General features: G+C 39.1%; 1 protein-coding gene and 1 non-coding gene across 3 annotated transcripts in view; both read left to right on the forward strand.

Moving 5' to 3' along the window:
• The first annotated feature begins 5,912 nt into the window (after window positions 1–5,912).
• On the forward strand, window positions 5,913–5,984 carry TRNAA-AGC (transfer RNA alanine (anticodon AGC)). The gene has a single exon. It is a non-coding gene; the product is annotated as a tRNA-Ala (tRNA).
• A 6,907-nt stretch (window positions 5,985–12,891) lies between these two features.
• Window positions 12,892–24,453, forward strand: part of TAF4B (TATA-box binding protein associated factor 4b) — a 119,065-nt gene continuing 107,503 nt past the window's right edge. For both annotated transcript variants that reach the window (XM_024121028.2, XM_028480280.2), the window contains exons 1-2: window positions 12,892–13,699; window positions 24,155–24,300. In XM_024121028.2, the coding sequence (XP_023976796.1) occupies window positions 13,357–13,699; window positions 24,155–24,300 (489 nt within the window). In that variant the 5' untranslated portion in view covers window positions 12,892–13,356. The remainder of the gene's footprint in view (window positions 13,700–24,154; window positions 24,301–24,453) is intronic.

The following is a 24,453-nucleotide window of genomic DNA, read 5'->3' on the forward strand; positions in this document are numbered from 1 at the left end:
TGAATAAACTTTTGTTTGTCATTTCCCATATTTAGAAGTATATTTACAGGATAAATCACTAGAATTAGAATTTCAGGGTGAAAAGTATGTTATACAATTATACAAATTTATGTTTCTCCTAACAGTGAGTGAGGGTCCCTCTGCTATACCTTTCCCATTGTAGTTGCATTGGCTTTGTATGGTATCAACTCAGCTAACCTTGGAACTATTTCCCAGAATTTTCTTTCCTATATGGCTGAAAGTTTGAGTTGGCCGCAAGAGAAATTTGCACAGTATTTGAAAGGCAGAAGAGAAGTAGCTCCATGTAGGGCACCAGCACTGTAGCAGCTCGCAAAGGATGTTGGTTTGCTGGCTCCCTTTATTGGTGTGGGGAGGCATCCAGGCCCATAGCTACTCTAGTTCCTCCAGATCCTACCGGATCTCCTCCTTCATATTCTTTGCTAACAGATTCTTTGCATGCAGCTTCATGGCAAAGGACACCAGCTTTTCCTGCAGGTCACCAGCATTGCCAAGGTTGCAGATGGTGAAAGATACATGAGGGCACTGTTTGTCCTCATGGGTTACAGTTTATTCTCACCCTCCCCACTTCACGTCCAACTTTCCTTCCTGACTACCAGAATGAGCTGACACCAGAGGCAACAACCTTGAACAGACTTCTCCATCAACTCCCACAATTGTGTGAGGTCTAATTCCTAGAGGAAGAAAATTGCTTATTTGATACCACAGTGGTTTTGCTTCTCTAATTGAACTCAAACTAATAAAACAGTGCTTCAAACTTTTTGGCCAATAAATAGGTGAAATCTCAATATATAATTTCATAGCTATTTACTTTGTATTTTTAAAAATTTACCGAAATAATTTTGATTTGCATTTCTCTTATGAATGGTGTAGAACATCTTTATATTTGTTTAAAAGCCTTTTGAATTTTCCTCCCATTGATTGTTCATATCCTTTGCCTAATTCTTCCAATAGGTTTTGTTTTTTTCCCACATCAATTTGTAAGAGCATTTACTATATTTGGGAGATTACTTTTTGCTTACGTGTTAAAGCAATGCTAGCTACTATAGTAGATGGGCCCACAGAGTTTGCTTCTCTTTTTTAATTTAATTTAATTTAATTTAATTTAATTTATTTATTTATTGGCTGTGCTGGGTCTTAGTTGCAGCAAGTGGGATCTTTGTTGCCACGTGGGGGATCTTTAGTTGAGGCATGTGGGATCTAGTTCCCTGACCAGGGGTCAAACCTGAGCCCCCAGCATTAGAAGCGCAGAGCCTTAGCCACTGGACCACCAGGGAATTCCCGTTTGTTTCCCAATAACAAATCCCATTGTTGATTGCAATCCTCCAAGCGAAAATCTAGGAACTAAAAAAAAATCTAGGAGCCAAGACTCCTCCCATTTTGTGTCTCTGCCATCTTCAACATGCCATTTTCAAACACTCCCAAGACTTCTGTGTCCATTTAAGCTACCAAATGGGAAAGAATCTGAAGTATCAATTGTGATTTAAAGAAAAAATACTCAGTATACTAGAAACAGAAGGGAACTTCCTCAACATGATAAGAACCCAAAGCTAACATCATATTCAATGGTGACAGACAGAAAGCTTTTCCTCTAAAATCAGGAACAAGACAAGGACACCTACTCTCACCACTTCTATTCACCAGTGTATTGGACATTCTAGCCAGAACAACTGAGCAAGAAAAAGAAATAAAAGGCATCCAATTTGGAAAGGAAGAAGTAAAATCATCTTTGTTCACTGATGTTTATTAGTTCTAACTTTTTAAAATGCAATCTTTGGAGTAGAAAACAAAGTTGCAGGATAAAAAAATCAACAAACAAAAATTAGATGCATTTTATACACTAACAATGAACAATCCAAAAAGAAAATTAAGAAATTCCATTTACAACAGCATCAAAAAGAATAAAATTCTTAGGAATAAACTTAACCAAGGAAGCAAAAGACTTGTGCACTGAAAACTGCAAAACATTGCTGGAAGAAATAAAAGAAGACATAAATAAATGGAGAGACACCCTGTTTTCATAGATTGGAAGACTTAATATTGTTAAGATGTCAATACTACCCAAAGCCGTCTACAGATGCAATGCAATCCCTATCCAAATCCCAGTGATGTTTTTTGCAGAAGTAGAAAAATCCATCCTAAACTGAAAATTAAAGAAAAAGTGCTGATTGTGGTTTCCTATGTCTTTGCTGACTAACATAAGCTAAACTAGTGTTTCTCATACTTTAATGTATATATGAATCTCTGAGGATCTTTTTAAAATGCAGGTTCTGATTCAATCAGTCTGAGGCAGAGCCCATGAGTCTTTTCTGTCAAGCTCCCAGATGACGGATGCTTAGGATGCACTGGCATCACCTAAGTACTTGTTAGATCTCATTAGCTAAGTATTTAGGAGACATCTACATGTAACCCCTACTATGGTCTACGTGATCTCCCTTCCCCCACCTTCCCCATACCTCTTTGCTTCATCTCTTGCCATTCCTGCCATCCTTCATTCACCTCAAGCCACACTGGCCTCCCTGCTGTTCCTCATAAACACTAAGCAGGCTCCTGTCTCAGAGCTTTGAAACTAACTGTCCTCTGCCTGCAGCACTCTACCCATACTCTATGTGGGCATGGCTTGCTCTTGTACTTCCTTCCATTTGCTGCACAAATGTCACCCTATCAGAGAGGTTTTCTCTGACCATCATTTATAAAATAGGACTCCCACGCCCCAAACACCTAACACCTGAAATATGTGTTTGTATGTGTTTACTGACTGCCCCGCCCCATTAGAATTGTAAGTTCCATGTCTATTTTACTCGTTGGTATATGGCCAGTGCCTAGAACAGTCTGAGCTTATAGTAGGTAGTTAATAAATACTTACTGAATGAATATTAGAGAGCCATTCATTTATATTACAACTTAAAAATCCAAAATCAGATACCACTTGTTTCCATGTTTCTTACTTAAAATTACTGGCTAAGATGAGATTGTTCTTTGCTTATCTTATTCTAGCATAATATCATATGTGTTGATAATGGATAAAATAATAGGAAAGAGGTTTTGAAAGTTCTCCAAATGATGTGTTTGGTGAATTATACTTCTGTCTTTGAAATACATATAACATGTGAGTGGATCATGTATATAAGGCTGGCCCACCTGCACTAGGAATTCAGGGACAATTCAAGGCCACCTTTTTTCAGACATGATATTTGCATTTTGCTGATTGTGTCATTTTTCTCCATGCCCACTTCAGTTGAGATCTTTTGGTTAAAAGAAACAAAGGTTCACTCCAGTAAGGATTCAAAGAAACGAGGGCTCTCTTGGGGAATTACAAAACTGGGAACAATAACATCATTTTGCCTCCTAGGAATGGCCGCGTTAGAAATGTCAGCATCAGGAACTTTTGGATCTTAACTCTAATGTTGAAGCAGTAACAGGATCAGTTCCTTTCAGCACATCTGTTCTTCTCTCTTTACTGTCTGACTTTCTCAGTCTCATTTTCTTTCTTTAACTCACGGCTTATGCTAACTCATGGTTTCTTTTCCCTTATAACCTTCTAGCTCATACATGTGCATTATGGCCTCTCTAGCTTCTCTTTCCATTACCATCATGTAGCTTCAGCTTCCACAGTTAACTTCCCTTCTCTTTCCAAGGGTCCCAACTGCAATTCTGCACGAGTAAATGTGTTTGGACCAGCTGATATTTTTGCATCAGGCCTGGGTCGGGTCATTGTGGCCAAAGGAGTGGCTGCCCTTGGGCCAGCTTCCTGTTGCTTGTCCAGTCTGTGGTGGCCAGCAGCTTGGGGTCAAGTGGTTCCACCCCATGATGCCCTTTTTGTCAGTAAAGCAGCTCTCTTGCAAGGGGCTGCGTATGTGACTGAGCTGGGGAGCACACACATGCTTCCTCTCACAGAAAAGACTTTTCTCCTCCTCCTTTTCATCGATTGAGCTGACTCTGGAAACTTCTTATGACTCACCACAGGTAGCCCTCTCCAAGAAGCCTTTCCTCGGGCTTGATTAGAGGCCCAACCTCTGTGTCTCCAAAGCTCTTTGTTGCGACCTGTCTCATACTGTCTATAATTGTTTCACACTTGTATCTCCTACTAGAATGTGGGCATCTCTGGCTGAGAAAACTATAGCTATTTTTCATTTAAAATATTTATGAAATATTATAAAATATTTATGGTATTATGTGTGCTAATTATCAATTTCTTGACTCTCAGCTACAAATCTGCCCTTCTTTGCCCTCTTTTGTGATAGCAGAGCTGGACCCTGGTAACATTTCTCCTTTGCCAGCTAGTGAAATGCTAAACTTCACCAACAGAGGGCACTGAAGTCACACTGCAGAGCCACAGCAACAGGTAACTATTTGGCTTATGGATTCTGGTACTCCGCTGTTAATGAAGTACAGATAACTCCAGTTACACCCGCAGGCCATGCTTTCCCCACCTTCGGTGGCTTTATAGACCAGCAATGGCCCATTTCATCTGGCAAGTTTCTTCATCACTGCCAGGCTGTGTGCTCCATGCCCCCTTGGAGGAGGTCTGAATCTCAGCCATGGGGACTGTTCCTCTCCTAATCCCTGGTTCTCTTAATGCCCATTCTCCCTCTAGCTGGAGGGTATCGATGCTTTTTTGCATCTGCTACTCTAAGGATGCCTTAGAGTCAGTCCTATTCTACTCCTTTCAGAATCTAACCACCTTCTAGTAGCTAACAATTTTTTATATTAAATTTTCCCTCTTCAAAAAATTGATGTGATATCTGTCCCCTGAATGGACCCTAGCTAATATAACATGTAGTGAGGCTTTTATTGGTATTTTTAAATGGACCCATAAATAAATAATTTATACTTTTCTCAGTTTTAACTTCTAACATGGTAAATATTGATAGATACAATCCACACAGACAAAAGATTTTAGGGGTCTTCAGTAAGTTTTAATAGTATTAAAGTTTCCTGAGATGAAAAGGTTGAAAAACAGTTGCTTTATTGCAAGTCTTCTCAGAGTTTTGATATACAAATGCACATTGCAAATCTGAATTTAAACCCAGATCTAACGTACATAAAGCTTTAGGAGATGGTGAGGTCGACAACTTTTAAGTCCTGAAAACTTGAAACTTTTTTCTCATTCAGAAGTTTCTTAAAAAATAAAAAAAGACCAAAAAAATAAATAAATAAATAAAATTAAAAAAGAAAAGAATCACACCTTATCAGTTAACAATGTAATTAAAATGAAATACATTAGCTGGGATTACTTGACAGTATAGGAAAGCTATAATGAAGAATTTGTTGAAACTTAGAGGACAGAGTCTGTGGGAAGAATACCTGGAAACAGAGAGGTGATGGTGGGTGAAAGGTTTTAGCTGTTTTGCCTGGGACCTTGACTTCCTTCCTTCCTTCCTACCACAAAACCTCACCATACTGTGTCAGAAACTGCAGGTTAAAACAGTAAAATAACAGACCTTTCTGAAAGAAACTTAGAGTCTCAAGAGAAACAGTGAGGTAAGGAATATACTAGGAGAATCTACTAGGAGGATCAACCAAGAGGAAAACAAACATAATGGGGGGTTTTGCTGGGGAGGGGGTCAAAGAAGACTTCCTTGGGAAAGTTCTTCCCCCACCTCTTTGCCTGGCAAGAGGAGCATGGCACCACAAGAAGATGTGGGAAAAGGGAGGTGGTAGCAAGAAGTGATGCCAACCAGCGGTCACATCACGATGGGACTTCTATTCTAAGTTTGGGTTTTACTCCGGAGACAGTGGGGGAGAGGCGGGGCATATGGTGACGGGGTGGGGGGCATGGAAAGTTATTAATGATGCAAGAAACCACAAATTTTTGTTTTGGAGAGGCAAACATCAAACAATTAAACCACTTGAGGAAATATTACATCAAGAACAAGACTAGGAACTCAAGGGGAGGTGTAGCTCAGTGGTAGAATGCGTGCTTAGCATGCACAAGGCCCTGGGTTCAACTCCCAGCACCTCCATGTTTGATGGCAGCAAAAAAAAAACCAAAAAAACAAAACATGGCCCTGAGCTGACGTGATGTCAAAGCCTTCATCTTGGGACTTTCCTGGCAGTCCAGTGGATAGGACTCCATGCTTCCACTGCAGGGGGCACGGGTTTGATCCCTGAGTGGGAAACTAGGATCCTACAGATCTGGCATGCTGCACGGCCAAAAAAAAAAGAACAAGACTAGGAAGCATATAATTGTTATTATTCAACATTTTCCTGGACATTATATCTAATTAATGTGATAACACTACAGAAACACATGATCTACAAATTCATTCATTCAGTCAAAAATATTTATGAAACACCTACTATGGGCCAGGCATTGGCCCATATATATGGGTATAATAGTGAACAACAACAAAAGATCCCTGTCTTCATCAAGCATCATGCTAGAAGAGGCAAATTGAAATGTGACCTCTCAGCATTTCACCTAGTTCAACACTTTTATCTTGGCTTCCTGACTTCACCTGTTTTGATTTTTTTTGCCTTGGCTTCCTGACTTCACCCTTTTTGGTTTTTCCCCCTATCTCTCCAGCCTCTCCTCCTTCTCTAGTTCCTTTTATTGGCTTCTTTTTCTATGCTACCATGAAATGCTGAGGTTTGATATGGGTTCTTCTCTCTTTACTGCACCTGCTCTCCTTCCATGATAACATTTACTCCCATTACTTCAAGTATAATCTATACTGTCAAGAAGTGCAGGTAGAAAGATAATATAAAGCCTAGTTTTTGTTTCACTTTCAAGTTCCATTTGATCTTTCTTGAACTCTTGATCTTTTCCATCAGAGCTGCTCCATCTCCAATCTTCCCCATGACTGTGAATGCAATCACCATCCACCCAATTTCTCAAGCTAGAAACGTGAGTCATTCTTAACACCTTTCACTCCCTAAGCTACTTTACTCAATTTACCACTAACACCCACAGATTTTTACCTCCAAGATATACTTCAAATCTGTCCACTGCTACCAACTTATTTCAAGCCGCCATCATCTTTCACCCGCAAGAGCCATCCAACTAGTTTCTTTGTTGCTTCTTTTGCCTTCCCCAAGTCCATTCTCCATATAATAACTAGAATGGTCTTTTAAGAATGTACATTACTCAGAAAATGATGGGGGTACATCAAAAGGATACAGGAAACAACTTAAAAAGGAGTTCTTACTGTCCAAATCTCAGACAATTTGAGAATCAAAATAAGTGATGGCAATTACTGATCATAGCCCATTGACTAAAAAAGAATGCATGAATCCATGCTGATACATACATAAGAGAAATGGGAAAACTATTTCTTTCAGTAGAATGTCAAACAATAATGTAGAAGAAATGAGTTTTAAAAAATCACTATTTTGTGGCCATCATAGTAATAATTGATTCAGCCAAGTCATTAATGGATGCTAAAATTAATAAGGCAAAGCTTGATGAAGAACAAGATATTTATATAGTCTCAAAATATGTCCCACCACACTGGTTATTAAATACAAAGAGGAAAAATAGTTAACTTTATGGTGAGAAACTTGGCGTATACCAATATAAACAAGTGATCAAATTTAAGGTAAACAGTAATAACATAAACTTACATAATGTATCTCCTAATGTGACACAGAGGACATAACATCACTCATGCAGTATTCCTGTCAAAATGCATAACCTGAGTCTGATCATGAGGAAACAACAAACAAACCCAACTGAAGACATTCTACAAAATAAAGGGCCTGTTTTTTCCAAAACTGGCAATATCATGAAAAAGAAAGGCAGAGAACTGTTCTACACTGAAGGAGACAGAAGAGATATAAAACTGTATGCAATGAATGATTCTGGATTGGATCCTGGATTAGAAAAAAATTTGCTATAAAAAACATTATTGGGACAAAATTGAAAAAGATCTGTTGATTAAAGATCTGCTGACTAAATAGTTGTATCAATGTTAAATTTCCTACTTTTGTTAATTGTACTGTGGTTATATAAGTTCTTGTTTTTAGGAAATATAAACTGAAGTATTTGGGGGGGTGTGAACTAGAAGAAGAGTGATGGTGGGAATGAGAGAAGTCGATGGATTTCAGAGATATTACAGATATGATACTGGGATTGACAGGATCTAAGACTGATTGAAACAGGGGTGAAAAAGAGGGAAAACTCAAGGTCAGTTCCTAATTTTACATCTTCGGCAACTGGAAAGGGGTTCATTGGTTCACTGAAATAGGATCATAGAAGAAAAAGCAGGTTTGAAGATGGCAGAATAAGTTTAGTTTGAACCTGTGGGACATCCAGGTGAAGACAGTAGGCAGCTGTCTACATAAGTCTGGAAACCAGGAGAGAAACTGGGCCAAAGATAGATAGATCTGGAAGTCATAAACATATAGCTAGAAATTAAGCCATGGAAGTGAGTGTTATCACCCAAGGAAAGTATAGACTGAGAACAGAAAGCTGAAATATTACCCTCCTATTAGACACCAGGAATACACAGACAAGACAGAATTCCTGCCCCTGGTAGCCAGTCTAGAGGTTGGGATTGGAATAGGAGTAGGAGAAGTACTCTTTGTCTTTCTACTATGTATTAGATTCTCTCTTCTGGTTCTGAGATGAACATGACACAGTCTCAGCTATCAGGAAGTTCACAATTTAGTGAGAGAGGATAGACAAGAAAAACAACTCAGATACTACAATGTGCTATGGGAGACAAAAGAGGCACTGAAGTCATCCAGTGTAGGCTGTAGCCTGTTGAAGGCCAAACAGGAATTGGCCAGGTAGAACATGTTTCAGATGGGGAAGGTCTTTGAAGGGATGTGAACCAATGTATGAAAAGGCATAAAGTTGAGAGAAAGTTTGGGATATTTGGGAAATTCCCATAGTTACCTATAGGCCAGTGGAAGGTTCCCAGCTTGGTGAAGTTCAGTGAAGTTTCTTGGATGCTATGCGAAGGAGACTAGGCAGTACTTAGCTGTGTTTACAGATTTCAATTGTTACTAAGAATACATATTTTAAGAAAAAGCTTGTGTTAATTTTTGACTATGTAAATACTATTCATTCATTATTAAAAGAATTAGAAAATACACAGAATTTTTTTTAAAAAAGATCACTTAGTTAACTAATGAGAACCTACTGCATAGTACAGGGAACTCTACTCAATGCTCCACGGTGATCTAAATGGGAAGGAAATCCAAAACCAAGGGGATATATGTATACATAGCGCTGATTCACTTTGCTGTACAGTAGAAACTAACACTTGTAAAGCAACTATACTTCAATAAAAATTAAAAAAAAAAAAAAGGATCGCTTAGAGTATCTCCAAATAGAGATGTCCTCTGTTAAGGGTTTGGTGTATAATCTAGATTTTCTTCTGAGTATATATCTAATCTGCTTATTGGTTAAAAATTTGTTTTAATTTACAAAAAAATGGAGTCATACTTTGCATACTATTTTATAACCTCCTTTTTAAAATTTTAACAATATACCATGATCATTTTTCCATAAATGTACCTCTGAATGTGTAAATCTCTCTTTTTTTAAAAAATAAATTTTATTTATTTATTTATTTTTGGTTGAGTTGGATCTTTGTTGCTGCGCGTGGGCCTTCTCTAGTTGCAGCGAGTGGGGACAACGCTTTGTTGCGGTGCGTGGGCTTCTCATTGCGGCAGCCTCTCTTATTGCGGAGCAGGGCTCTAGGCATCTGTAGTTGTGGCCCACGGGCTCAATAGTTGTGGCCCACGGGCTCTAGAGCGCAGGCTCAGTAGTTGTGGCACATGGGCCTAGTTGCTCTGCAGCATGTGGGATCTTCCCAGACCAGGGCTTGAACCAGTGTCCCCTGCATTGGCAGGTGGATTCTTAACCACTGAGCCACTAGGGAAGTCCCTAAATGTGTAAATCTTAACGCTAATTAATATTCCATAGTGTGAATGGATCTCTTATGTTAGGATCATTCAGCTGCATTCACTTCTTCTAAGAGCAAGATTTCAAACACTAAAAATTTTAAAAAGTGTCTCAAACATCAATGAATCTTTAATGAAGCCACCAAAAATGGAAATCATTCATGAAGTCAAAACTCTTTAAGAGTCTGGACCACAGGAATTCCCTGGTGGTCTAGTGGTTAGGACTCTGTGCCGGGAGCCCAGGTTCGGTCCCTGACTGGGGAACTAAGATCCTGCAAGCCACATGGTGCAGCCAAAACAAAGTTCGAGTCACATTCCTTTAAGAGGAAAGGAATGACAGAGTGGTGTTCTGTTGCAGAAAGTATTTAAATGCTCTGATGCAAAACATAGATACTGGACTAGGTTCAAGGTATAGAACTTGAAGGCACACAGTTGTTCCTGGCTCGCTTTGAAGCTGAGGCCATAGCCATCTTAGTCAAACAGTTATGTTTTCTCCAGCAGATTTTTCAGCTGGTCTCATTTCACTGATAAAGAAGGTTTCCTACTTAAATTCTAGAGTAGTAAACTTTTATTCATTTTGTGAAGACACTGTATGTACTTGGAAAATCAAATGGACAATAAGAATAACTTACATTGTCCACTTGATAACTGTACCCTAGTTAAATTATGTTTGTGTGTGTTTGTATGTAAAATAGTAAAATATTCAGAACATAAATTTTGTATTTGTTCAATTTTGTTTTATTACCTGAGTTGATAAGCAGAATATTTGGACAATTAATGACTTAGTCCCTCATTTAGAAGGCGCTATAATCTGAATGTTTTTGTCTCCCCCAAATTCGTATTTTGAAATCCTAATTCCCAAAGGTGATGGTATTAGTAGGTGGGGCTTTTGGGAGGTGTAAAATCATGACAGTGGAACCCTCATGAATGGGATTAGTACTCTGGACTAAGACAGAAGGTAAATGATTAAGTATTTTTCAACATCTTTAATTTTACAAATATTTTAACAGATAAATCTAATAAAATCAAGATACAATCTTCCCCCTACATTTTTTCTTTTCTTACATAGAGACAGAATGCATTTTGCCTTCCTATGTATCCTATTTTATTATTATAAGTTTCTATAGGAAGGAAATGTAATAAACATAATTATTGCTAAACTCCAAATATCAGGACAAGTGCTGGGTAAGGAGGAGTATATTTTTTTCAACTAGAAAATTAAAGTTCCCATTAGCAAAGCAAATTATAAAGCAAACATAAAAGAAAAATGTTTAAGGTCACCTTAAAGAGAAAGTATACTTCCTCAAGTCAAGCCTCTTAGTAACTTGATAGAGGTTATTTACATACCTAAATAAAGTATGTGAGTTGGAGGTGGGGTTTAATGGAAGTTTAGAAAAGGGTAGTTCTCAGAGCAAACTTCTGAGCCTTCCTTCCTCTAGCATTCACCGAACTATACTACACGGAGAGAGAAAAACCAAGGCTAAACAATTTGCCCATCTAGTAAAGAGCAGGTCTAAGATTCAAATCCACTAGATGGTTTTGCTTCGCTGAAAATGTTGCATGGCTCCATTTAATTCATTCACTTAGCAAATATTTATTAAATACCTTTTCTGTGCGAGGCATTTTGCCAGTGGCAATGGAGGATATAAGATGAATCAGACATTTGTGGAGTAGTGGAAAGAGATGTACTTTGGCTTCATACAGACTGGTTAGATTCCCAGCTTCACGGATAAATTACTCTTACAGTTTTTAAGTCAGTAAAATGAGGTGGTAAAGAAAGAAAGAGAGGGCGGGAGAGAAAGAGAGAGAAAGAAAGAAAGAAGAAAGAAAGAAAGGTATCTCCTAAGACCAGCACTTAAAAGGTGCTCAATAAATTTAGTTTTCCTCTCTTCAACTCCACTTGGAGGGGTTTTCTGTAAGGTAAGTGATCAAGTAAGTCCTCATAAAATGGGGAGTTGCGATTGATTTGGGTCATGAGATGGGTTCTTGATTTGGACTGACTGAGATGTGGCAGATGGCAAACGCAGTGATGTGTGAGGACTGTGAGTAGATCCTGTCCGTTGGAAGAGACAGGGAGGGAGAGAACTAGAAGCTGTAAACGTCACGTTGCCTGCCTACCTGCATAATCTATCTCATTCAGTATAGTGTCGGTTCCTACAAATATATAATATTAGAACAGTCTGAAATCAAGGCATCTTCTCTGATTAGATCTCTAAGGGGCAAGCTTTCCCATATTTGACTTGTAATATTGATTCATTTGCCACACTCTTTTCACTTATTCAAAGAATATCTAGCATTGCACTTAAAATCTAAGCGCTAGAATCTGAGGATGTAGGAATCAAAAGACACTGTCCCAGTTTTCAAGCAGACAGACACGTAAACAACTTAAATAAGCTCAGAGGTGACAGAGACATCTACAGCAACGCCGAGGAAGAAAGAGATTTTTCCCTTGGGGCAGCTCAACCCTAAATTAATTATACGAAAATAGGCACATTTTACAGACTGTAAAATTATACGCCATGCTTAACCATTTAAAAGAAAGAAATGGAAGTTTTTTTTCACAGTGTCAAATGCAATGCTCATTCTAACGACGCTATACATCCAAGCCCGCAGAAAAACAGTGAGGAAGCGTGATTGAGTTCTTACTTTGTTACCGTTCTCTGAAATCGGTCCTCCACACTGTTTCCTTAAAAAGTAGAAGACTGTGGAAAGTATAGTCCGGCTCTTCAAGGAACACGCAACTGGGGATACCAAGGAGAGAGCAGAACGCGGATGCCGCAGTTTTCCAAGCGCTGTCTGGCCTCCCCACGTGGTAGATTTTTGGCAACTCGCCCCTCCTTCCTCAGGATTCAGAGGCGGATTCTAACGCCCTCTGGAGCCGTCCCTACTGACGTCACGAGCGCGATTCCAGTCTGTGGCCAATCACGCGGCCGGATTCTGGGGGAAGCCCGGGGCAGCGGCAGCGGCTGGTGCGCGTGCGCGCGGTCTCCGCGTGGCTATATAAACATGGCTGGCGTGGTTGCGCGGAGGGGCAGTGCGGAGCGCGCGTAGGGGGCTTTGGACTGCTCTGGGTTTGTAGTTTTGAAATTTCTGGCGGGGGAATCCGCCGCGCAGAGTTTTGGTGGAAGGTGGGAGCCGAAGTGACGCCCTTCCGGGAGCCGCGCAGCCGGGCTCCGCTGCCTCTGGTCGCGAGGCTGAGGGGCCGGGTTGAGCCGGCGCACGTGTGAGCACCGCTGAGGAAGCGGAGAGCGGCCGAGCAGGTGTGGCTGCCGGCGGGGCCGCGCGGACTGGAGGAAGGTCCGGGACGCCGGGGTCCCGCTGCCCGGCCGGCGCCGGTCACTGACTCGTGTGGCGGCCCCGGCGCCTCTCCCTAGCGATGCTGTGGAACCGGAACTGCACTGGAGTCGGCTGCCGCTTGTCAAGCGTCCCCTCGCCTGTGCTCCCGGAACGGCGGCGCCTCAGCTGCCGCTGATCCACCTGGGGATGCCCGCGGGCCTCACAGAACCGGCCGGCGCCGCTCCCCCCGCCGGTGTGGGCGCCTCCGGGACCGTGACCATGGCCCCCGCCGCGGCTCTGCCCGTCCGGGTGGAGAGCACTCCGGTGGCCTTGGGCGCCGTGACTAAGGCTCCTGTCAGTGTCTGCGTGGAGTCCACGGCGTCCCAGCCGCTGCGGTCCCCCGTGGGGACCCTGGTGACTAAAGTGGCTCCTGTCAGTGCTCTTCCTAAACTCAGCAGCGGCCCTCGTCTGCCAGCTCCTCAGATTGTCGCTGTGAAAGCACCCAACACCACAACAATCCAGTTGCCTGCTAATTTGCAGCTTCCTCCAGGTATGTTGCTCACCTTTTCCGGCTTATCCCTCGGGCCAGCCAGCGGTGACACGGGAAACGTCGCAGCCCGGGATTGCGCCTTGTCGCTGGGAGTTCTAAAAAAACCCAGCCAAGAGAACCTTTCATAATCTTGACTTTGCGGGGCAGTGATTTGGCGTTACAATCAAGATAGCCTCTTTGAGTCCTTACTGCATAGTTTTTCTCTTCCTATTTAAAGAGAGCATCTTTTCCCTTAAGTGACACAGGAAGTGCTGGAGCAACATATTCAGGAGGGTCTTTGAGGCACTGGCTCTTAGGTGCGGGAAGATAAAGAGAATCGCTAAAGTTTATTTTCATATGGAGAAAGGATCAATTTTTATATCCACACGCTTAGATTACTATGTTAAAAAAAAGTGTTTTTAAAAGGCTCTTGTGTGTTAAAACCGAAAGTGAATTTTAAATTTAAACAAGGCTAAGTAAGTTTACTGCTTAGAAATGAATAATGTTGCTTCCTGCACAATTGTCAGATATGTGATGATTGTAAGTAACTGTGAGTTAGAAGGATCCCTCTCACAGGGAGCAAATGCCAGAGTTGACAGGTCAGAGCCATGAGGTGGTGAAGCACCACCTTCACCATTTGTGAAGCATTGTGTGAATGCTACCGTTAATGAGCCTGTGACTACTTTTTATACTAGAGTGTACTCTGTGGGGCTGTTTTTCATGACTGAGACAAAGGTTTTGCTTTGTGATCATATGCATATTGTAAATATGCAGAATGGTGTTTGAGTGTTCTACCTTGTTTTCTTTCCTCAAGTGAAAGTCACTTGGAATTTCAGTGGGGAAAAAAAGCACATGTTATCTTCTTTGGAAAAAAACTTTACTCATAATTTGATTGTTTTCTATGTATTTTGCTGAGCAGCAGTGGGAACTCTGACCCCCAAAGGTGGTAAAGAAGTGGAAGCATTTGGTTCACGTGATGTCAGTTTCCCCTAGCAAAATGAGGGTGCCTCTTTTGTAGCTAATGTTCTGTTGTAGCTGTATTTTAGTTTTGTATGGTACACGACGTACCTACACTTAAGGCTGTGTGCACCACTGGATACATTTTCTGCTGGTTCTAAATTGTCATCCTACATGCACTCTTACAAAGTAGCTATGAATATGTTTGAATGAAATTACTACTAATTTGTTAAAAACAAAATTCCTGTCTAGTCAGTGAAGTCTGTTTAGAAACAATCAAAAAAGTATTAAGAGAGAAGAACTTTCAGGAGTGGAAACTTGCTGGTAAGTGGGAACGGATCACTTATTGAGGGCATACTGTGCTAAGCACTTTTCAAAAAAATTGAGCTACAATTGACATACAACATTATATTGCTGGGCACTTTTCATCCATTATTATTTTTATACATTATTTATATTCTTTTGTTTGCTGGTCATAATAGGTAGATAGCAAATAAGAAAAAAGGTCTCTGAGGGTAAAGAATTTGCCCAATGCCAGACAAGTCATAGATGTCAGAGGGAATTTGAATTCAGGTCTGTTTAATTCTACTCTTTCCACAACACTGTGCTTACCACTTGGTGTGTGTACAATATGCCTCCTTGCGTAGCAATGTTAAAAGGCGATTTATAGAATTTTAGAGCCTGATCTTTTTATTACACAGGGAAACAAAAACTGAAACTTGCTAGAGCAAAACAGCAGTAAACCAGGACTACAGCCTAAGTATGCACTACACTGAAACTTGTTATGCTGTCGACCATGGATAAACACTCACAAAAGAGAGGAGATAAATTGCCTTTAGGAGTTGTTATTTAGAGAGGAGGTGAGAAGGTACCTTGAAGAGCAGCTTTTGGAATTTCTGCTGAGGTGTGGCAGAAGAACATACTCATATTTGTGCTCTCACAGATGCACAATGAGATAACCGATACGGGGGCTTCCCTGGTGGCGCAGTGGTTGAGAGTCCGCCTGCCGATGCAGGGGACACGGGTTTGTGCCCCGCTCCGGGAGGATCCCAAATGCCGCGGAGCGGCTGGGCCCGTGAGCCATGGCCGCTGAGCCTGCGCGTCCGGAACCTGGGCTCCGCAGCGGGAGAAGCCACAACAGTGAGAGGCCCGCGTACCACAAAAAAAAAAAAAAAAAAAGATAACCGATACTTGAGGAATGACATAGAAACACTGATTAAAATAACATTTTAAGAAGATCTTGTTCTACTTCTTTTATATACTGAGGATTAGCAGAGGATTGCTCAAGGATGCTTAAATTACATAGGAGTCAGCTCTGATTTTCTCAAGGTAATGAATACTTTAAGTATTTGATTTCTCTTTACTTCAGAATTTCCTCTGTGAACAGAACTAGTTTTAAAAAAATATGCATATGCACCACAGGTTTTTCTAGAAAGCAGGAGCTGGAAACAAAAAGGGGGGCATTGTGAGGAAATGAAAGAAACTGTAGCAAAGCCCTGAAGATTATTCTGTCGAATATTTTTGGTAATCTCTTCAGTCTTCTTTTTTGTGAATTTGTGGGATTTAGACCAGACTGTGGCTCTTTCCGTTTTTGGTATTCTGTGTTGTCTCTTCTATCATGTATTTCAGAGTGATGAGTAAGGACTTGATTGCTTCTTTTATGTCATAGACTGTGCTTCATAAATTCTGCTTCTCAGTCTTACTGTACAGAAGTTTGTGAAAGTTGCTTGTGAAATGGTACGGGTCCTTTTTCATCAACTCCTTCATGCTGAGACGTGGTATAGGTTTTGCATTTCTCAAATTCCTGAATTAGTTCCTGGATAATCTTCGTGGTTCTTTTTTCCACCCTAACTTTATCAAAGGAATATTACATGATCAGCCGCTCCCACAGTTGTAACAGTGCTTCTGGACGTCATGAAATGAGAGGCAGTTGTCTTCAGTGCTCACCATATGCTCCCTCCACTGTTTGGATTTCAAAGGCTGTGAAGTCACTTTAACTCATATTTGAGTTAGAAAGACTCAAAGGTTGTGGACCTTAAGGCATTAATAACAACTACCACCAATAACTTTAAAATTCATAAATTTGCTCATATTGTCTCATTTGATCCCTTTAACAGTCCTGCAAAGTAAATATAAGTCTCTCAGTCCACAAACATGGGATGTCTTTCCATTTATTTAGATGTTTAATTTCTTTCAGCAACAGTTTGTAGTTTCCAGAGTATTGCTTTTGCACTTATTTTGTTAAATTTATTCCTAAAGTATATTATTTTTGATGCTATTGTAAATGGAATTTTTTTTCTTAATTCATTTATAGTTAGTCATTGGAAATGTATAGAGATACAGTTGACTTTTAAAAAATTGATCTTGTATCCTTCTTCCTAGCTGAACTTGTTTATTAATTTTAATGGCTTTTTTCGTGGATTTGTTTGGATTTTTATATAGAAGATCATAATATATGTGAATAGATAGTTTTACTTTCTATTCTAGATGCCTTTTATTTTATTTTCTTGCTTAATTGCCCTGGTTAGAACTCTCAGTATAATGTTAAATAAAAGTGCTAGTGATTGTAGGCATCTTAGTCTCATTCCTCATCTCAAATGTTCCTGATCTTAGGGGAAAAGCATTTAGTCTTTCACCACTAAGTATGGTGTTCGCTGTGGGTCTTAAACCGACCTTGCATACTGAGATAAATAACACTTGGTCATGGGGTATAACACTTTTTAAATGTTGCTGGATTCAGTTGGTAGTACTTAGTTGAGAATTTTTGCATTGGTATACATAAGACATTTTGGTCTCTAGTTTTCTTGTGATGTCTTTGTTTGGTTTTAATATCAGGGTAATACCGACCTTACAGAATGAGTTGACACTTTTCCTCTTCTGTTTTTTAGAAGAATCTGTGAAGGATTTATTTTTCCTTAGATGTTTGGTAGAATTCATCAATGAAGCCATCTGGAACTGAGCTTATCTTGTGGATACTATTTTTGATTATTAATTCAATCTGTGTTTGTTAGAGAGCTATTCAGGTTGCCCATTTTCTTAAGTTAGTTTTAGTAGTTTATGTGTTTCTAGGAATTTGTCATTTCATATTATTTATCCAATTTATTGGTTTATAATAGGTCATAGTATTCTATTATAATCCTTCTTTCTGTAAGATTAGTGGTCATATCCCCTCTTTCATTCCTAATTTTAGCAGATTGAGCCTTCTCTCCTTTTCTCTTAGTTAATCTAGGTAAAGATTTGTCAATTTTGTTGGTCTATTCAGAGAACCAACTTTTGTTTTGATTTTTCTCAGTTGTTTTTCTATTCTCTATTCTACTGACCTCTGCTCTAATCTTTATTAATTTTCTTTCATCTGCTTGCTATAGTTTTTATTTTTCTTTTTTCCCCAATGTCTTAAGATAGAAGGTTAAGTTATTCAAACAATCCTTCTTTTACTTTTTTTATTTTATTTTTTTTGAAATGCAAATATAATAATGTCTCTTCTACTTGAAATCCTTCAGGGCTTCCCACATCTCCTCAGATCTTTTTTTATATATATATATAAATTTATTTATTTATTTTTGGCTGTGTTGGGTCTTCATTGCTGCGCACAGACTTTCTCTAGTTGCGGCGAGCAGGGGCTACTCTTCGTTGTGGTGCGTGGGCTTCTCATTGTGGTGGCTTCTTTGGTTGCAGAGCATGAGCTCTAGGCGCACGGGCTTCAGTAGTTGTGGCTCGTGGGCTCTAGAGCGCAGTCCCAGTAGTTGTGGCGCACGGGCTTAGTTGCTCCGCAGCATGTGGGATCTTCCCGGACCAGGGCTTGAACCCGCGTTCCCTGCATTGGCAGGCGGATTCTTAACCACTGCGCCACCAGGGAAGCCCTAATCCTTCTTTTAAAATAGAGGGATTTACAACAGCAGTCGACCTGTGAACAACACAGGTTTGAACTGCACAGGTCCACTTATACTCAGATATTTTTCAATAAGTGCATACTATGGTACTACATGAGCTGCAATCAGTTGAATGTATGGATGCGGAACTTCAGATACGGAGGGCCAACTGTAAAGATACATGCAGATTTTCAACAGAACAGAGGTGTGGGGCGTCAGCACCTCCAACCCCCACATTGTTCAGGGTCAGCTGTATAAATTTCCCTTAAACACTACTTTAGCTGCATCACAAAATTTGGGTATGTTGTGTCTTCATTTTCATTCATCTCAAAGTATAGTCCATTTTCCCTTGTGATTTCTTAATTGACCAACTGGCTACTTAGGAGTAATTAATTTCTACGTATTTGTGAGTTCCCCTACTTTCCTTTTGTTACTGATTTCTAATTTCATTCCATTGTAGTTGGAGACCACACATTGTATGATTTCAGTCCTTTTAAATTTATTTAAACTTGTTTTATATCCTAGAATGTAGTCTATCCTGAGACTGTTCCACGTACACTTAAGAAGAATGCTGTTGTTGGGTGGAGTATACTATTGATGTGTTTTAGGTATGGTTGGTTTATAGTGTTGTTCAAGTATTTGATTTCCTAGTTGATCTTCTACCTAGACATCTATCTTTCATTGAAAGTAGAGTGTTGAGGTCTCCCAAGTATTATTGTTGAATTCTCTATTTTTTTCCTTCGTTTATGTCAACGTTTCTTCATATATTTTGGGCTTTGTTGTTTGGTGCATATATGTTTGTAATTGTTAAATCTTCCTGATCCATTGGCTGTTTTATCGATTATAAAGTACCCCTCTTTATATCCAGTAACACATTATGTTTTACTCTATTGTCTGATATTAATATGGCCACTCCAGTTTTCTTATGGTTGCTGTTGGATGATATGTCTTTTCTGTCCTTTTACTTTGACCTTTTTAGTGTCTTTGAGTCTAAAGTGTGTCTTTTGTAGGCAGCATATAGTTGAATCCTATTTTATAATTGGGTCTGACACTTTTTGCCTTTTGATTGGATTATTTAATCCATTTACATTTAATGTTACTGATATAGTTGGGTTTAGGCCTGCCATTTACTTTTGTTTCTATATATTTTCTCTTTTTTGTTCTTCCTCTGTTCCCTCTTTCCTTTGCATTAAGTGAATATTTTCTAGTGTAACATTTTAATTCCTTTATAATATTTTTTAAGAATATATAGATTTTTTTTAGTGATTGCACTTGGGCTTACAATATACATCTTATTAGAATTTACTTCACATTTATATTAACTTGTTTCAGTGAGATGTAGAAACATTTTTCCTATTTAGCTCATTTCCCTCTTTTTTATTTTTGTGCTATTATTGCTCTACATATTGCATCTAGATATGTTACAAACCCAACAATACCTTGTTATAATTATTACCTTATGTAATTATATGTCTTTTAAAGATGCTGACAGAAGAAAGGAGCACAAGGATATATTTGTAGCATTTGTTTTATTACCTTCTTATTTACCATTCCTAGTTTTCTTCATTTGTACCTATAGATTCCAGTTACCATCTGAAGTCATTTCCTTAGTGCAGTACAACTTTGCTCCTGACCACTTTCTTTGTGTTATTGTTCACAAATATGTTACATTTCTAATATGTTATAGGTTCAAGAATACAATTATGTATATTGTTCTATATAGTTGTTTTTTAAACCTATTAAGATAAAGCAGTAATATGCATATAAATTATATAATTAACTTTACCAGTGCCCTTTTCATGTGAATTTGAGTTACTTTCTGGAGTATCTTGTTTTTAGCCTGAAGAACTTCATTTAGTATTTCCTGTCTGGTTTGTCTGCTAGCACTCAGTCCTCTAAGGAGGATGTCTTTTTTATCTGAGGGTGTCTTTTTTTTTTTTTTTTTAAAGTTTTTATTGGGGTATATTTGATTTACAATGTTTTGTTAGTTTCAGGTGTACAGCAAAGTGAATCTGTTTTACATATACATATATCCACTCTTTTTTTAGATTCTTTTCCCATATAGGCCATTACAGAGTATCAAGTAGAGTTCCCTGTGCTATACAGTAGGTTCTTATTAGTTATCTATTTTACATATAGTCGTGTGTATATGTCAATCCCAGTCTAGGATGTCTTTATTTTGTCTCCTTTTTTGACAGATATTTTCAGAGAATATCTGATTGTTGGTTGATAGTTGGTTTTTTTGTTTTTTGTTTTTTCCCCAGCAAGTGGATTGTGTCATACCCCTGCTGTCTGGCCTCCATTGTTTCTAATGAGAAGTTAGCTGTTAATCTTATTAATGCAGTACTCTTGTACATTTTTCTCCTGGTGTTCTCAAGATTTTCTCTTTGTACATTTTTATCATGTTGTGTCTTGGTGTGGATCTCTCTGAATTTATCTTACTTAGAGTTTGTTGAGCTACTTGGATGTTTAGATTATTTTTCATCAAATTTGGGAAATTGTCAGCCATTATTTCTTTGAATATTTTTTCTGTTCCTATCTCTCTCTCTCTCTCTCTCTTTCTTTCTCTTTCTTTCTCTTCCCCCTGACCTCCCTCCTTCCCCTCCCTCCCCCCTCTCTTTCTGGTACTCACATTATGCCTATGTTGGTGTGCCTATCATTCTCCCGCGTTTCTATGAAGCTCTGTTCATTTTTCTTCATTCTTTTTTCTCTCACTTCTTTGTATTGCATAATCTCTATTGAGCTATCTTCAAGTTCACTGACTTATCTTCTGTTCATTCAAGTCTGCTATTAAGCCTCTAGTGAAATTTTTATTTCAGTTATTGTACTTTTTAACTACAGAATTCCTTTTTTTATAATATTTATTTCTCTAATGGTATTCTCTATTTGTTGAGATAATCATCATCATATCTTCCTTCTTTAAGCATGATTTCCTTTAGTTTCTTGACATATTTATAACAGTTACTTTGATGTCTTTGTTAAATCTAACATCTAGTCCCTCATAGGTTGTTTCTGTTGCCTGCCTTTTTCTGTGTCACACTTTTCTTTTTCTTTGTATGTCTTGTAATTTGTTAAGCAAAACTAATATATTATAGCAAGTCTAGATACTGGTCTTTACTCCCCTGAGTAGGTTATTGTTGTTTGTTTGTTTGTTTATTTTTTTAAATGGCTGTGTTATTTTAGTGAAGTCTATTTTCCTCACAGCGTACAGCTTTGGGCATAAGCACAGCCACCGTGGGATGACAGTGGTTTTAGCAGGGCTCTTTTTGACTGTTTCTTTCTCTGATCTCTCTGTTAAGCTTTCTGCTTCAGCTGGTGTCACGCCTCACTGTTAGGCTCCACTCACTGGCAGCCACTTACCCTCTTGTTTTCAACAGTGCCCTAAGGCCTAACTTCCTCCATAGTCTGATTCAATTAAATGTGGACTCCTTTACAAGGGGTAGTTTTTGAGGTCATTGCTTGAGGTTCTGACCCCAGAAGGGCCCTTCTTAGTTGTTTCTTTATCTTGTTCTTTCTGGTAAACTGGAGATGTGCCTGTGACTTAGCTTGTATCTGTCATGAAGATACCAGAAACCTTTTAATTGTTCTGTTGTACTTGAGAGTGACCTTAGCCTTGACCTTTCCCACACTCTGTTGGAAATAAAGTCAGTTTCTTTTGGGAGATGTTTGGAGCAAGTACCCAGGGCTGTGGCATGTTTCTTTCTGAGTGATATCCATGTTTTAGAAGTGGGGTACTGGGCGTGGGTGGTAGCCTCTGGTCTTCTCTGCTTACCTCTTCCAGTGTGGAACCTCCACCCTATGAAAGAACTGGGGTGAGGGTGATTGGGCCCCAAGTATTCTCTGAGCCGTCCCTGGGGTAGAGCCTTCCCTTTCTGAGTAGGGATGGGTGAAACAAGAAGCCTGGAAACTCTTGGATGCACTTATTTCAAATTTGTTCTCTTCTGTATGCAAGTTGGGGTGGCAGAGATGGGAAATGCTAGTGGCCTGCTTCTCCCAGGAAGATACCATAGCCCTCAACTGGGAGTTTGGGAAAGAGGGAGGCCTTGTGTTGTCCACAATGCCTGAACTGAGAAGGGAGAGGGAGTGGGTCATGGTTCAGATGCCACAGATTCTTGCTGTTCTGAGTTTTAGTAGATTCTCTTTAATAATTGTCTAGTCATTTTCTGTATGCCTGAGGGCATTTCCAAAGACTTTAAATGGTTGTTTTTAAAAATAATTTTCACGTTATGCTTGTTTTTCTGGGGAGTGGCTTTATTGAGCTCCTCATGCTGCCATTCCAGAAATGGAACTCTAGCTATGAATATTCTTGTTTGTAACTCCTACTTACGTGGACAACAATCTCTTTACGTTAGAAATACTGGGTTAGAGGGTATGCAAATGGGAACCAGTTTGGCACAACGATGTAGAGTTGAACAAAGCAGTTGTACCAAATTACACTACCAGCTTAAAGATGTTGAGAGTTTTTGTTGCTGCACATCTCTCTAACACTTAATATTGTCACTGGACTTCTTAATTTTTTTCTGCCTAGGTGGATATAATGTGATATCTCACTGTGGTCTTAATTTACCTTTCCCTGTCATTGGTATCTGTGTTTCTTTTTTGCATTTTGGATATTTGTTCTTTGAATATACATGAACTAAAATTTTCTCCAATTTTTTTTTTTAGTTTTATTTATTTTTAAAAATTTATTTATTTTTGACTGTGTTGTGTGTTCGTTGCTGTGCAGGGCCTTTCTCTAGTCGCTGTGAGCAGGGGCTACTCTTCGTCACGGTGCGTGGGCTTCTCATCGTGGTGGCTTCTCGTTGCAGAGCACAGTCTCTAGGCATGTGGGCTCAGTAGTTGTGGCGCACGAGCTTAGTTGCTCCACGGCATGTGGGATCTTCCCAGACTGGGGATCGAACCTGTGTCCCCTACCTTGGCAGGTGGATTTTTAACCACTGCGCCACCAGGGAAGTCCCCAAATTTTCTCCAGTTTTGTAGTTTGTCTTTTTACCTGATGATATCTTTTGCTGAACAAAAGTTTTAAAAATATAGTTGTATGTATCAAACTTTACTTATTTAAGAAATTTTTCCCTATCCCAAGTTCAGAATGACAGTTTTCTACATTGTCTAAAAGTTTAAAAGTTTTTACTTTTTATCCTTGTATCCTTAATGCCCTTGGGTTTTTGTGTATGGTGTGAAACTTTTCATCTTTTCCATTAGTTAATTGAACAAGCCCTATTTATTGAATAGTAGCTCTTTTTCTCACTGATTTGCAGTGCTTTTAGAAAAATTTGATATGACGTATCTGTGGGCTATTTGGGGTCTATTTGGGGGTTTTCTATTCTACTCCATTGGTCAGTTTGTGTAGTCTTGTGCTGTTACCATACCGTCTTACTGTAGCATTATAAATAGTTTGATGTCATGAGGAAAAGTGTTTTGCCTTCTTCAGGAGTATCTTGTTCATATGTTTAGACTTTTAATATTTTAAATAGCTTTGAGTGACAACATTTTTTCCATATTATATATCTTAATTAGTAGACATGGAATTCAGTATGTACTAACTAATCACTTATTCAGAACATTTTACAGCACTGAAAGAAGTGGGAGAACAATATGTGATGATTATACTTCATTTATTAGCTCACATTTTGTTTTCTTTTAACTACAGGAACAGTTTTGATCAAAAGTAACAGTGGTCAGTTGATGTTGGTATCTCCTCAGCAAGCTGTAACAAGAACTGAGACCACAAGTAACATAACTTCAAGGCCAGCTGTACCAACGAATACTCAAACAGTCAAAATCTGTACAATGCAGGTAGTAATATACTTTAAAGTTTTTTTCATCCTCCTTAGTTTTCCAGCAGTTATCTTCATATAAATGTGTATGTATTTGCCAGTAAAAATAATAGAAGAGATGATTCTGCTCGACTTTTTGAATTAAGCTCCTTTCTTTGAATATGTTAATTTA

The sequence above is a fragment of the Physeter macrocephalus genome, chromosome 19 (assembly GCF_002837175.3).
Source record: "Physeter macrocephalus isolate SW-GA chromosome 19, ASM283717v5, whole genome shotgun sequence".
In the NCBI taxonomy this organism is placed as follows: Eukaryota; Metazoa; Chordata; class Mammalia; order Artiodactyla; family Physeteridae; genus Physeter; species Physeter macrocephalus.